The following is a 15,363-nucleotide window of genomic DNA, read 5'->3' as shown; positions in this document are numbered from 1 at the left end:
CCACCTCCGCCCTGATGACGCCACAAACTGTCGTAGCAGAAGTAACTATAAACGCCAAAATATATATACATATTTTTGAATCTTCTCGTATTGTATTTTTTTCTAAAGACAAATAAATAACTAAATAACTAAATAAATAATTCTGTAAATAAAACATCAAAAGATCAAGTTATATATGAAGACCCGCCTTCTTTTAGATTGACATTTTTCTTGACCAACCGTTTCTCTGCTCGGCGGTGCGTCATTACGCTTTGCGTCACGCTTGCAGAGCAGCTCTGTGCTCGAGGACCTGCTGCTCTGCAGTCTTTGTGTTGACATCGCCGGGGCATTAAAAGGTATCATCAATATTTTCAAAATGTATGATTTGCTTCTGTTTAATAAACAATCAGCATCTATGCGGGAAAGTCCGCCTATGTTCTGGCTATCACTTTATCGATAGAAATCCTCTATACTAGCCAAGCCGGCGTATCTGCTAATGCGGGGCTAGCTAGAGCTCATTGTTAGCATGAGCTAACGTAGCATGGCTCCGTGTATTTATTACAATATAATTTCCCCCACATGCGATACTTTCTACGAATATCCCGTTGCATTGGCATCCAAGGGTTGCAGTAGTGCTAGATCATGTGTGATATTTGTATGTAGCTAATGGTGATCATTCACTCAGGCGAGGCGCATATCATTTTGCCGCTAGCTCCATCTGCTAACATAAGTTAATTGAGATACAATGGTTTTTACTTAAATGATCTATAGTTTCACTAGTGAGATATTGAGATACGTGACGATCAATTTTGAGATGGTTCAGCCAAGCGTCAATGTCTAATTGTTCAGCCTTTGTGGGATTTATTAAAAAGGTCAAAGAATTGCATTGAATGTTTTGTTGATTGCTCCGGTTGTCTGATCGCTTGAGCAACGAATCATTTTCTTTAAATATTATGTCAAAGGTCGACGTTTTTCCTTCGTCGGTCCTGTTCGTAACCATATTTCTGGTTGTGTCTCTATTTAGTGTTTGAATGGATATTACCAGGTGCCCGGAGAAATGGGTAAAACAAGAAAAGGTTACTGTACCTTGAAGCCCTCATCTCATGAAATCATAACATTCATGCACAGTTAACATTGTATAAATCATCCAGTTGTGACAGACAAACATTTCAACCCGTTGTAAAGGAGAAGTCTTTGTTTTAAATAGCAACATTTCAGCCAGACTTTTAATGTAATCGACCTCATTCGAGTTGGGTTAAGAATGGGCAAGCTATGTTTGGCTACTGTAGTTTTTAAATGTAATTTTTTTAAATATATTTTTATTTCATTTTCTAATTAAAAAAAATACAAGGTGTTGTGCCAAGCACAAACACTTTTTATTTTTTATTTTTGTAGCATTCATATGCACAATGTCATCATTTTGATTTAAATTTTAATTTCCTCAAAGAATTTAAGTACTGTGTTGAACATTTAAAATTCATACATTCTCACATAAAGTTTGTGTTTTTAGCATGTCAAATCATTCAAAATATCATCTCATGTCTGTTCCACTTCTTTTTTCAGGAGAGGCCTCCAACTTCCTCCATAATGCTGTCGAGCAAGAAGTCCGATGCGGGCTCTTCCTCCTCCTCCTCTTCATCATCTATTGGAGCAGCAGGAGGGGAAAGAGCCCCTGGTCCTGATGCTCAGACCGGCACCTCAGCATCTGCTGCAGGAGCCTTGGAGCCGAAGAAGAAAGAGAGGTCGTCCCCCAGTGGGGAGCCTGGCGGGGCCCCCTTGCCTCATCCGTCAGGCCCTGGGGGGATGGACCAGGACTTGGCTGAAGTCCGCAGAACTAGTCGGCGAAAGCGAACAAAAGTAAACATTTTAGGTGTCTGCACGCTTCGGCGGCAGTGATTTGGCTAGAAAACAGTGAGCCTCACAAGGAGTTGGCAAGTCCACTACATTCAAACACTGCATAAAAAACGTCTACACATTTGTTCATTTGGTGGGGATTTGTGTCACATCGTAAGCTTCTAGTTTCCTTCTGTCTGTGCCTTACAAAGTATGAACTAAAGGATATTTTTGGTGTTTTTTTTGGAGTGTTCTAGGTGTTCTAGGTTGTAGGTGAACTGAAAATAAACGATGTCTCTACGGGAACGCCGGTTTTAATGATGCTTTTATTGTGCCTACCGTTGCAGGTGGAGTACCGCGAGATGGACGAAAGTCTCGCCAATCTATCGGAAGACGAGTACTACTCTGAGGAGGAGAGGAACGCCAAGGCAGAAAAGGAAAGGAAGCAGGTCATTCCTCCCCCCGCGCCACCTGTCGAAGAAGAGAACGATAGTGAACCAGAGGAACCATCTGGTGGGTGTGGCATCTGAGGAACACAACCCAAAAGCTCTCTCGCATTGATTGCAGAAACTTGAAAGCTTTTGGGTTGTTGTTTTTTTAAACAAAGAAATCTTCAAAAAATTAGATCAATGTTTTGAGTATTTACACTGTGCTCTATTTCACTTCAACGCTAACAAAGGTCTTTTCTTCTTAGACTAATTTGATCCCCAATGATATTGTGTAACACAATAGAAATGCATATTAATTGTAGGTGTGGAAGGAGCTGCTTTTCAGAGCCGGCTTCCTCATGACCGCATGACATCCCAGGAGGCTGCCTGCTTCCCTGACATCATCAGTGGACCCCAGCAGACTCAGAAGGTTTTCCTGTACATCCGCAACCGCACTGTATGTATCAAACCCACCACATAGATTTTTATTTTATTTTTTTAATACAAGGGATTGCACGATATTTGTGCTTAACAGCGTGTACTATTCATTTTCCTCCAGCTCCAACTGTGGTTGGACAACCCGAAAATCCAGCTCACCTTTGAAGCCGCCGCACAGCAGCTTGAAGCGCCATATAACAGTGAGACATTGAATTTTGGTCCATCTTTTTCTTCCATCAACTTTGTCTCAATAAAGTCTTTAATGGTGCAGAACTTGATGTAATTTCTTTCCTCTTCTCAGGTGATGCCGTGTTGGTTCACAGGATACACAGCTACTTGGAGAGACATGGTCTCATTAACTTCGGCATCTACAAGAGGGTCAAGCCTTTACCCAGTGAGTTCATTACAGAAGTGAAACGATACCAATTGATTGGTCAAATTTAAAGTTTAAACAGGATAAATGTTGAGTTGGTAAAGTTAAGTTGTTAATGAATTTAAAAGGTCAATGAAAGTAAAAGTGCCCATAGGTGGCAGTGTGAGTGTTTGGTTGTCTCTCTCTCTCTCTCTGTTTACTCTGTGATGGAGTGGTGGCCTCTCCAGAGTGTACCCTGCCTTCATCCATAGTTAATCACAGCACCACCAATCCTTAATCCTACATTTTTTATTTATCTGCCCATAGGGCGATTAGTGTTGCAGAAAAGTATAAAACTTAAAGAACATGCATACATTCATGGCACACACCATTTAACAGTCCAAGAAGGGTAGGGAATATTCAGTCTCCTGAAACATCAGGAAAAGCAAATACATCGAATTGTAACTTAGATTATTGGTTGTAAAATTCTTGAACTGATTGATTTTGAAGATGTCAGATATGACACTTGTTAAATTCTATTTCTACTTGTTGCAGCAAAGAAAACTGGCAAAGTAATAGTGATCGGCGGAGGTGTGTCAGGCCTTGCTGCTGCCAGGCAGCTCCAGAGCTTTGGGATGGATGTTACAGTACTGGAAGCCAGGGTAAGTTTGTGTGATTTCATTGGGCTTATAGCTCTTCATATGCACTGTGAGATTAGTGCCTCTTTATACTTTTTTTTTTTGGTGCCATCTTCCCTTCCCGAGTATCCAGTGCAATTGGTTGAGGGTGCGACTGAGGATTTAGTTTCCCTTCGTTTTTTCCTGCAGGATCGCGTTGGAGGCAGAGTGGCCACTTTCAGGAAGGGAAACTATGTTGCTGATCTGGGAGCCATGGTCGTAACAGGACTGGGTAAGAATGAGGTTTCTGTTCAGAGAAATATTGAAGCCAGTCACATATTTACGATACAACTTCACCATAGATCTTTAATGTGGCACAATGGCATGAATACTGTGAAAACATCTTGGTTTTTTTTTTAGATGCACCTAATTTCTGATTTGATTTGGACATCTTTGTACAAGACTGAGAACTGAGGCGAGCACTCCTGGTTATAGACAGTCCTATGTATTTTAATGTTTGTGCTCCAGCACACCAGAGTTTAATATAGGAGGTGCGACAGGAAGCCACTCGTAACAATCATGTTTTGAAGTAGGGAGAACAAAGAGTGTTCACATCTGACCTTGCTTTTTTTTTTAATATTAGGCTTTTGGTCATGCATTTTAACATTCCATACTATTTTAAAGCAGATTCCAAGACGTTATGTCAGTTATTAAGTATTACATTTCAGCATGCACTCTGTTCTCACTCTGCACTCTTCTTTTCTTTTCACTTGTCCTACATTTCCCTCTATCAACCTGTAGAGGGCAATAGTTGTCTGTGTATGTTTTGCTGAGTTCACAGCTTTGCGTGTCTGTGTGTTTGATGTGTGTGTTTGTTAGGAGGGAATCCTATGGCGGTGGTCAGTAAGCAGGTGAACATGGAGCTGGCGAAGATCAAGCAGAAATGTCCACTCTATGAAGCCAATGGCCAGGCCGTGAGTGTAATGGATTTCACTCATCTATAAAACTTGGATGGCTCTTGTCGATTAACCTGCCACAATCAAACTCATTCATTGAAAGCTTCTTCATAATTAATAATGTTCAACACAATTTTCTGCATTTATTTACACAAATCCAGATAACCTTGTGGAACTTCGATGTTGCTTCGCTGTCTGATAGATGAGAAACACTTATGTCAGTGTAGGCATGCATTTGATTTTTTGCAGCCAGCTGATATGTGTGAATCAGTCATAGTGACGCACCTATTAAACATCCCCAGTGCTGGCAAGAAAATTATGTGAAATGACGGATTTATTAACTCATCAAGCTTCCACTAGCTGCAGATGATGTCTTGAGCTGGTTTCATTGATGCTAGTCCAGATTTGCTCTCTCCTGACTGATTTAGCTGTTTCAATTTTATTGAGGCTCACATACCTCTTTTCTCCCCTTTACTTTGGATGTGTGATCATTGATTTGAGCAATGCTACAGCTTTAGTATGAGCTAAATTGTTTGCTGTGATAACTTCAGCTGAGATGAGTTTTCTGACCATATTTTAAGACTCACTGATGCATAAATTCAAGTTAATCCAAGGCAGCCAGATGCTTATCTCCATTCTGAAACTAGAACCTCGTGTTGTTTACCTCCTTCAGCAGAAGATGTTTACTTATGCATGAGAGTTCCCCCTTGGATCTGCTCTGTGTCTGGATTCTCAACTGTTCTCCAAGTCTGTTGTTGTCCTCAGGCAGGGATCTGATTTCCACGAGCCACAAAAACACAGTAAATGGTGTTGGAGTTTTTTGGTTTTTTTTAACTCCTGGCCTATGTGTTTGAGTTCCCCTTGAAGCAGAGTGGGGGGGGGGAGTGGATTAATGTCATAAAATTTGGGAATCAACAGTTGTTGTTTTTTTTCTTTTTCTTTTTTTTTTTCTTTCTCTATTAAGTTATAGCAGCTTCAGCAGGATGTTTAGATTCCATTTTAGGGCACTTCCACTTGACTAAAGCCAGCAGGGTTCTTGAAGCATCCACATCATGTGCAACTAGTTTCCTCCTCTGCAGGAAAATGCTAATTAAATATACATGTTTCGGTTTTGTGCAAACTAGTTTGAGGTTAAAGTAATGTTTACTTAATATGTTCTCTCTCTCTCTCTCCCTCCCTCCCTTCTTGTCTTTTCCACCCCTCCCATGTTCACATTTCGGTGAACTGCTACAGGGTGAACGGTGCACGAGTGTATGTATATGCTTATTTACGTCATATATTTCTGATGTTACTTCATGTCAAACCACTTTTAAGCAATGCACATTTCTCTTCCTTTCATTTTAGGTTGACTTTCTTATTCAACTGTCATCTCTCAGAGCATAAAATGACTTGGCACACAACAGCACAACATTCCGCATCTGGCTTTTTTTTGGTGTAGATTTGTTAAAAAAAAAAAAAAAAAAGTCATTTCAGAGGGAACAAAGTAGATGCCCAAAATATATCTTGTCTGAGTATTCGATGCAAGGTATGCTCTAAAAGATGTTCAAATTGATAAATCATGATCTTTAAGTGATGTACTTCACCTTCTGCCTCATCAGTCACCCTGCAGATCCTGGCTGCAGGTGGACTGATGACTGAGCTATAGCAGGTGCTCCACACCAGTCACCGACTGATACAAAATGTGAAGAATCCATCATATATTTCTTATTTATTATGTTCCAGCATGTTTGTGTTATTAATGTTGTAATGCAAAATCCAGGAGAAAGGTTTCTTTCCTTCATTTCTTGTGTACCTTCCTTTTCCCCCTCTTGGCTGTTTTCGCTGAATATCTAACATCATGTTGCCCCTTTTTATGTGTTTCCAGGTGCCAAAAGAAAAGGACGAGATGGTGGAGCAGGAGTTTAACCGACTGCTGGAAGCCACTTCATACCTCAGCCACCAACTGGACTTCAACTTCCTTAATAACAAACCCGTGTCTCTGGGACAGGCCCTGGAGGTGGTTATACAGTGAGTATTCTCAATGGCGACGTGAGCTCACACAAACACAGGAGGGGGGTGGCAGGGGTGTCCTGCGAATGCGCGCTCAATGAATAAACATGTAGAGATGAGAAGATTGATAAGAATCCTAATTCCTCTAACTGATTGTCTCTGTGCGTGCAGGCTGCAGGAGAAGCATGTAAAAGATGAGCAGATAGAACACTGGAAAAAGATTGTCAAGACTCAGGAAGATCTCAGGGATCTTCTCAACAAGGTGAGGACGAGCAGCTGGATTTCACTTTGCAAGTCAAGTTGTCAATATCAATAAAGCATTGAGTTACCACTCTCGCCATATTGTGAGATTGGTGTTTAACTCGGCAGAATATGGGCAACGGCAGGGTAAACTCTGGAGAGGTTCTAGTCCTTTTGAATGGCTAAAAACCTGCAGAATTCGTGACTGCCCGTAGGTCTTAGTGTTTGGGACTGTTTGCCCTGTGATGGACTGATGTCTGCATCCTGCCTCGTCCTGTGGCATTGGATCCAGACTCAAATGGCTTAGATCAGTCATAGATGGATCCGCAGTCTCAATTCCTCATAGGAATTGCCACCAATGACGAGCCAGCAAACTGCCTTTGAGTACAGCATTAAACACTTTCTCTCTCACTGAATCAATTAAAACATAAGCGTACACCTGAAAATACTGTGATGGGGAAAGACATTGGAATTGTTGTGGGCATATTTTAGTTTAGTTTTTTTTTAAATTCCCATCTCCCTCTTTTCAGATGGTGTCTACAAAGGAGCGCGTTAAGGAGCTCCATCAGCAGTACAAAGAAGCGAGTGAAGTGAAGCCTCCCAGAGACATCACAGCTGAGTTCCTGGTGAAGAGCAAGCACCGCGACCTCACGGCTCTCTGCAAAGTAAGCACAGCGCTGCCACACAAGCTCTGAAAAATATGATCTGTGACAGATCAGTGCCACATGAAAACATTTCCTGCACTTTCTGATTTCAAGCTGCAGGAGATTAAGACTTATAACTCAAGCTGCCGAGTTCAAAAGCTCACAGTATTAGATTTCCTTAGTTGATATTTGGTACATCAAAAGGGCAGGAGGCCGACCACCACATTCCGCAGAAAGGAAACTTTGTGTTTGTGCATCATGGATCAAATGAGTCATTTGTAACTATTAGAATTCTAAAAAAAGGTCTAGCATGTAGTGGGGATATTTCATGGACTACTGGGTCAGCATGTATGCCTCACAGAATTTTAGTGGCGTGTCGTCTAAGTAAACCAGACAGCCTGTGTTTAAGTGGTTTAATGCCTCGGTAGGCCGTATTATTAGAGCAGAAGCTGCTGTTTTATTTTTGGTGCAAATAAATCACCTCCACCATTGCTCTGTGTGTATTTTAGAAGGAGGTTTGAGTTGGTTTAAACACAGCTGGTATCTGAACTGGATTTGTCTGCAACTCATCCGCCGCCTGACAAACCACTTCAAGGCTTTGTATCACGCTCCAACTGTCTTTATGTCTGCAGATGTATGTACACATTTGAAGCTAGACGGAACAGGCATTTAAGTGGTGTTTATGTGTGTGTGTGTGTCCATATGACATGTTTTTACGACTGCAACAAGATTGTAAAGCCAGTGACGGGGGCTGGCTGTGTCAATTTGTTTCTTCTTTGAAACTTGGCTAGAATACCATCCAATTTTAATTTTGCTCAGGTTAGCTTGTTGGCGTCTGAGGGATGGTTTAGCACCGTCTCATTGTCGGTGCCTCTGAGTCTTCGCAGTAGGTGGCGTTACCAAACTGAGCCCGTTGTTGAGAGGAACTGATGAACAGGTTGAGTCAGCCCTTTCTCTTCAAACCGCTTGTGTTTCCTACTTGACCTGAAACCTTCTGGGTGTGTACTTTGAACACACGTACACACATGCATGCCACACACTTTCACCCAGTGCAAGACATCATTGCCTCATAATCTGCTGCCAGTTTAATGTGAACTGTCCTTCTAGTGTTGTGTGAATGCATAATGGTGCATTAGTCATAATGAGATCCTGAGGTAATAGAAAAGGTGTTTCTTAATGTCTGTAACTGTGCCTCCTAGCAGTCAGTTCGATTTGATGTTTTTAACTGAACAAAATGTCTTTTCTTTGCTCATGTGTAGGAGTATGATGAGTTAGTGGAGCTGCAGGTCAAGCTGGAGGAAAAGCTCCAGGAGCTGGAGGCCAATCCACCCAGGTAACAAGTTCCTGCGCAGTTTCATCAGAACCTGCTCCTCCCTCTGTTTATAGTGGGTGTGTGGGAGTAAAAGCCTTAAAGAACCAAACCTGTCCTCATATTTTCTTAACTTGCAGTGTATTTCTTTGGAAATGATGTGTAGTCTGAATTGACAGCTTACTTGCTCAGCTGTAGTTGGTCTCTCACCTGAAAGAGTTGATTAATTGTTGGTATATATTTGTATACATTCACACTCACCTTCCTGACATTTTCTGTAATGTTTAACTCATTTTAGTTCATGGGTTACATACAGCATAATTTGTTCTAATTTGCTGTTCAAATGATAGCAATAAAAATCAAAAGGTCAACCTTCAATAATCTTTTTGTACATTATCCCTTTTTTTTCTCCAATTGAGTATTTTAAGCAGGCTACCCAAGCAAAGCTACCCGACTGGCGTGTGAAAGCATTATAATGAGGCTGGAGTAAAATTACTGTTCATAATGATGATAAAAATTACCTGCTTGTTGGCGCCCTGGAGCCCATGGTAACTCGTGTTTAGTCCTGTTATGGCCTTTAGCGGTATATCTAGTCTATAGTTTTCAGTTGATGTAATTTTTCAGAAAAGAATAATAATATGAGGAGCAGTTTCAGGTAAACTCGCTTGTGCATGTGTGAATCTGTCTCTGTGAGGTGCGAAACAATCGTCAGGGGATCTCACGTCTCTTTCCTGCTCGTTTCCCACAGTGATGTTTACCTGTCATCCAGGGATCGGCAGATCCTGGACTGGCACTTTGCCAACTTGGAGTTTGCCAATGCTACACCCCTCTCCACCCTCTCTCTAAAGCACTGGGATCAGGTATACACATGAATAGATCTTGAAAAGGACACAAATGCTCGACTATTGTCAGGCCTTCAGACCCTCCAGGCTTTTAAAATGCCATGTCCATTACACATTCATATGTAAATGTGCTTTACTTCAAAACGATTTAATGTGGTGACAAGTTATACATTTCTCCACAGGATGATGACTTTGAGTTCACCGGCAGCCACCTCACTGTAAGAAATGGTTATTCGTGCGTTCCTGTGGCACTGGCTGAAGGGTTGGACATCAAACTGAATACAGCGGTGCGGCAGGTCCGATACACGGCGTCCGGTAAGTGCACAAATCCAGCAGTGAACCCAAGCTGACCGCCGCTGTTTGTGTGAATGTGTGTTCAATCTCTCTTTTTGCTCCCCAGGCTGCGAGGTGATAGCTGTGAACACTCGCTCCACAACGCAGACGTTCATATACAAGTGTGACGCTGTGCTGTGCACGCTGCCCCTCGGTGTGTTGAAGCAGCAGCCCCCTGCGGTGCAGTTCGTTCCAGCGCTGCCAGAGTGGAAGACTTCGGCGATACAGAGGATGGGCTTCGGTAACCTCAACAAGGTGAGGTTTATGAATATACGCAGATGATTAGTATGGATTTGTCCTATTCGTCACATGTTTGATTGCTGAAATTGAGATTGTTCTAGATTTGACATCTAGCACCCAAACAATGTTTGAATAATGTCATGTAGAGGGAAATGGTTTGAATTGGCCTCCAGCTCCTACAGGTCCATTTACACCAGCTGTGGGTGTGATAATGCCCGTTGTTCTTGAAATGGGTCATCACAGTGATATATGGGTACAAAAGTTGTTCTTTTTGAGCATGTATTGTGACTCCTGGGTTGTTAAGGACTCGCTTACGTCGCACACTGCTGCAGTGTAATTATGCTCCCAGATTGACCTTCAGTCAAAGCATAAGAAACTATTGATTGAAGTTTGGCCCTTTTCCCTCCACAAATTCTAAACTCTGCGGTCTTGCTTTCTTCACCTTATTTCTTAATATGCTCAGGCATCAAGGATTCCGCTACATTTTCTCAGCAGAGACGATCTGTGAAAAGACAATCCGGTTTAGTTGGGGGCAGTTTATTACAGAGGTGGAGCCTGTTGACGTGCAAACAAGAGATGCTTTTTTTTCCATGTTTAAGTAATCCGATCAGAGAACTCATCCTGCGTCACTCGTGACCCACCAGCTTCAGCCTGTGCAGAGCACCCTCTGCAACGGAGCAGTTCATCTGACGCTGCTGCTGCAGCAAAGAGGATACTGCATTATTATGCAATCTGAGCGAGGGGAGGCCCAAACTCCAGCAGAGGGAGCTGTACCATATACATGCCCCTTAACTACTGTTGAAAGTGAACGTGCCCATAAAAAAAATAGTCTTTTTGTGGTTGTGTGATTGTGTTGCATTGTGTGTCTGTTTGCAGGTGGTGCTGTGTTTTGACCGTGTGTTTTGGGATCCCAGCGTCAACCTGTTCGGTCATGTCGGCTCCACCACGGCAAGCAGGGGCGAACTCTTCCTCTTCTGGAACCTCTACAAAGGTAAGATCACCGATACCTCACCTTTAAAACCTGTTTTCTGATGCTCCTTTGTCACCTGAAGTAAAACCTTATGTAACTGGACGTTTGAGTTTGTGTTCACAGGTGAAGTGCAAAAAAAAAAGATAAACCCATATTGATATGCTTTTCCTGTCTTAGCACCAATCCTCCTCGCTCTGATGGCTGGCGAAGCCGCTGGCATCATGGAGAACATCAGTGATGATGTTATTGTCGGGCGCTGCCTGGCCATTCTCAAAGGAATATTTGGGAGTAGTGCCGTGCCACAGGTACATGTTTGAACTGTCATGATATATTGTATTGACTGTAATCACATTAAATCATAGCATTTTAAGATCGCGATAAAAAATGGACTCCTTGAGCCCTTTAAGAGCTGGTCTCTCTTTCTGCTTGGAAATCTTAAAAAGGATTGTTTATTGCTCTTTTTCCAACAGAGCCTTTTGTTTCCCCTCGACTTTAATTCGTCATGCTCAGCTAGCACACTGTGCTAAGTAGGGACGAGGAGCCAGTGCACAAAAAAATGGCATCAACCGTCTTGTTCAAACTGGAAAGATCAGTAATAAAGGCAAAATATGTGGGGGAAAAAGTGGACTGATTGCATTCCATCCAATTTGTTTTGTTTTTAAAAAAAATTCACTTCATCCTGACCTTTTTTACTTATTTTTATTCGTAAAAAACGTAACGTAATCACGTTGCACATATCAAGCTCCATAACAAACCTTGTTTTCACATGATCCGCCATGACTATGACCTTTGTTCGATTACTCCTTAAAAAGGTTTGTGATTTACAAAAATGTAGAGGTAGATTGTATCTTTGAAGCTCTGCTATTACAGTTGTCCCTGGTTCTTTCCAAAACTTGAAACGGAATGTCTAAATTCATTCCTGAATCGACCCCATAACCAGCTTTACACAAATCGAGCGCATGTGAAAGCACTCGCGAGTCGACTCCCATCCAAACCACCCGTCATTATAAATCATTTGCTTATGGTTTCAAATGGGATAAAATCATAGGCGTGCAGGCCAGCGTTGGAGCCTTTCCCCATACAGATGTTTACAGGTCCCTCTAATATCATCATGGAAACTCCTAAAAACTATGTGGTGTTCTTTGTCGTCATGGCAGCCGAAGGAAACTGTGGTCACTCGCTGGCGCGCCGACCCGTGGGCGAGGGGCTCGTACTCGTACGTCGCTGCAGGTTCCTCTGGGAACGACTACGACCTCATGGCACAGCCTATAACGCCGGGCCCGGCCATACCGGGAGCCTCTCAGGTGAGCATGCAAGAAAGGCAGAAAGACGTCTCTGCCCGCAATGTTAAAAGCGTCTGGCCGTATTCAGGCTATTTTCAGGCTGGTATACTTTTTGATGTTGAGTTGAAATGCATTTTCTTTTGTGTGTTGATATAGTTGAATTGTGCACGTTATTGTAACCTCAACAATAACACTAACCACTACGCCTCTCTGCTTTCTTCATTTCTTCCCCCCCCCCCCCCCCCCCCCCCCCCAGCCTGTACCTCGTCTTTTCTTCGCTGGCGAACACACCATCAGAAATTACCCCGCCACCGTCCACGGCGCGTTGCTCAGTGGCCTCCGCGAGGCCGGACGCATCGCAGATCAGTTCCTGGGCGCCATGTACACGCTGCCACGCCCACAGCCCACGCCCACCACCAACCCTCAGCAGGCGCAGCCCGCCGCCAGCGTCTGAACCCGGGGTCAGGACCGGCTGACCAACCACAGCAGATTATGAGGAAAAGAGAAACTGGTGAAAAATCTCGGGAGTCCTAGAAACGACTAACTTTTCGCCTTCGGACTGAACTTGCAGCTGTATATGTGACGTGGAATAGAGGTTGTTTCACTGGAGCATTTTTAGTTCTTTGGACTTAGTTGGGGATGTTGGTGTTCTCTGTGTGCTTTCAGAAAGGGACGTAGCTTACTACAAAGACTGGACCACCATCAGACTTATTACATAGTATTGTAGTAATCCATCTTGATAGGTGTGTGATTTCTCAGTCTTTAAGAACAAAAGCATGGGATGACTCTTCTTACTTGTAATAACTTCATGTGTTTGTCCATGGATATCGAAACAAGTGGTCTTTTCATGCGTCCCCCAGTCAAGGTGAATGAAGTGCCGATAGCTAATTTTTAAAAAATACAAACACAATGTAAAAAAACAGATATCACACATGGCAGCTGACCAACTCTATAGCAGTTAAAATCCTTTCAAACTTTTCAGAGGAAATCTCCAGAGGTCTTGTCTCATTTGTCTTAAGGCGTGAAATGTTGCTATTTACAGTAGCTGTATGCCTTTTACGTATTCTTTCTGTCGATTAGATTGCAGAGTGTATTGAAAAAGAGCTGGAAAGCTAAAAAAAACAAAAAACTTGTGAAGTTTTTATTTTTTTGCCATGGCAGTTTAATTATTTTATGTTTGCTTGTTTTTTTATATTGTCCTATGTTTTGTTAATAAAAGAAAACAAATCTTCAACTTGAAGTATGTTTGTTGATATTGAATAAAGGACTACACATTACCAATATGAACATGCACAATATACACACCAGAAACGGGTGACTTCAATCCATTGCAAATTAAAAATGGAATCAGTTTAACTATGAGATGGTGTGATTAATATCATTGAATTCAATGCATTTAATGGATTAAGTCATTAAAACATTTGAATTGATTGCCATCTCTAAATATTTCATACCTGGTTTCCACAGTGAAGAAGTCAGGAACATGAAAATCAAGGAAAAATGATAAAAAACAAAGTTAATGAACAACTGTTTTTGAATAGCTGCCTGTGTGAACTGTCGACACGTCGCATTGAGGCAAGGGAAAGAGCACAGTTATTTGGTAGAACAAAGCACAGACATTTGTATTCACCGTAAATCGGATCGCAATGATCCAACACTTTCCAATGCTCACCTGATTGCACGCAGCCCTAAAAAGTCTAAATTTGTCAGGGTCAAGCAGCTTCCCGAACAGCCATCACCTGCAGAATGTGTCCCTTTCTGAGTTGACCCTCCGCTGACCCTCCTTCTCTGCAGGTCTGCCTGCCTCCCGGGACTGTGGGCCTGTTTGTGTGCACGTCTGAAAGGGAGACATGAGGGTCCCTGGCAGCAGCTCCACATAGCGGGGGATCTGATGAATGAAAGGGGAGATTAAAATGGTCAACCATGAGCTTTTCTGTTGGAGTTCTGCTCTCGGGGCTCTGGGCCTCTCTGTTTCCATGCACTCTTGAGCGTTACAGCCGCTTGTTTTCCCTCGGAGCCGCGGTAATTATTATCGTCAACCAAAAGAGATGTTTGATGTAACAACAGTAATTTGAGCTGGGGTTTTGGATTGTGCTGCTTGGATATTTTCACCTCCCTGGTAAACCATAGGCCCAGAGCACTGTGTAACTGTTGACTGGTGAGGTTTTTTTTTTTTTTGTTTTCACAATTACCTCGAGCCCACATCAACTGATTGGCTGATAGTGGCGCAGACAGAGAAAGTGGGTGTCATTAAAGCTCTTTGGATGAGTGACCACAGCGTGCCTGAGCACATCACGTCTCATTTGGAGGTGTTGGAGGAATGTACGATTTACCCAGGTACAAACCTCCCACATGCTGCTACATGTTGTTGTTTTTTTTATTCTATTTTTGACAACACCCACATTACTTTGAATCAGGTGGGAAAAAGTGAAGTTGAAAAAACTCCATTGCACTTTTAGATTTTTTGTGTTCATGTAGAGACAAGTATATAGTATGACGTCTTCACACTATAGCATTTAATGCTTAGGATACTTTGTGAGGCTTCAATACAAAACTTCCAATGTACAATTTTTTTTAAAAAAATCTGTTACTTCAAATGATTGCGTGACCAATTCCTTTTTTAATTTGAGTTGAACTCTTTATGGCAAAAGTGACAGGGTCTGTCACTTTTTTTTTTTTCCTGAACATGAAAATTTGTAAGTTTAATTAAAGTGATACAGATATTTTTTGATCTATGTATGGTTTATGTAGGATTTCTACAATTTGTGAAATTTATATAAAATGGACAGCACTTTTAATTTAGACTTCTCATAATAACATCAACATCATTGTGTCTTTTCTCTTTGAGACCATATTTGATGATATGCATTGTGCACATGAAACTAGAGCAAGTTACATTAAATCACTTTT

At 42.0% G+C, this 15,363-nt stretch overlaps 1 protein-coding gene and 1 long non-coding RNA gene across 8 annotated transcripts; one reads left to right on the top strand and one right to left on the bottom strand.

Annotated features, from left to right (window-relative positions):
- The first annotated feature begins 275 nt into the window (after positions 1 to 275).
- kdm1a (lysine (K)-specific demethylase 1a) lies at positions 276 to 13,687 on the top strand. 7 transcript variants are annotated; one of them, XM_080512374.1, is made up of 22 exons: positions 290 to 335; positions 1,004 to 1,055; positions 1,543 to 1,836; positions 2,160 to 2,325; positions 2,564 to 2,697; positions 2,800 to 2,878; positions 2,980 to 3,072; positions 3,586 to 3,692; positions 3,858 to 3,939; positions 4,527 to 4,621; positions 5,837 to 5,854; positions 6,468 to 6,610; positions 6,764 to 6,854; positions 7,363 to 7,497; positions 8,736 to 8,809; positions 9,534 to 9,645; positions 9,810 to 9,942; positions 10,028 to 10,215; positions 11,077 to 11,191; positions 11,348 to 11,475; positions 12,328 to 12,474; positions 12,710 to 13,687. In XM_080512374.1, the coding sequence occupies exons 2-22, from the start codon at positions 1,011 to 1,013 to the stop codon at positions 12,905 to 12,907; spliced, it is 2,577 nt and encodes an 858-aa protein (XP_080368500.1). In that variant the 5' UTR covers positions 290 to 335; positions 1,004 to 1,010; the 3' UTR covers positions 12,908 to 13,687. The 7 variants fall into 7 exon arrangements, with proteins under 7 accessions (XP_080368504.1, XP_080368500.1, XP_080368501.1 ...); XM_080512375.1 differs by having other exon boundaries at positions 2,157 to 2,325; positions 2,573 to 2,697; XM_080512372.1 differs by having other exon boundaries at positions 2,157 to 2,325.
- On the bottom strand, positions 1,702 to 9,407 carry LOC308142071. The gene is made up of 3 exons (XR_013936992.1): positions 9,307 to 9,407; positions 2,152 to 2,283; positions 1,702 to 1,813 (listed from the first exon to the last, which is right to left on the bottom strand). It is a non-coding gene; the product is annotated as an uncharacterized lncRNA (long non-coding RNA).
- Positions 13,688 to 15,363: the final 1,676 nt, after the last annotated feature.

This window comes from Blennius ocellaris, assembly GCF_963422515.1.
Source record: "Blennius ocellaris genome assembly, chromosome: 17".
Classification (NCBI taxonomy): domain Eukaryota; kingdom Metazoa; phylum Chordata; class Actinopteri; order Blenniiformes; family Blenniidae; genus Blennius; species Blennius ocellaris.
This window is presented reverse-complemented; position numbering and strand designations above follow the sequence as displayed.

Excerpts from the sequence above, each read along its gene's own strand:
- kdm1a (XM_080512372.1), top strand. The coding sequence starts at position 1,011 with ATGGATATTACCAGGTGCCCGGAGAAATGGGTAAAACAAGAAAAG. Across the intron at positions 2,698-2,799 it reads TGTACATCCGCAACCGCACT|CTCCAACTGTGGTTGGACAA; the intron begins GTATGTATCAAA and ends ATTTTCCTCCAG. Across the intron at positions 9,646-9,809 it reads CTCTAAAGCACTGGGATCAG|GATGATGACTTTGAGTTCAC; the intron begins GTATACACATGA and ends ATTTCTCCACAG.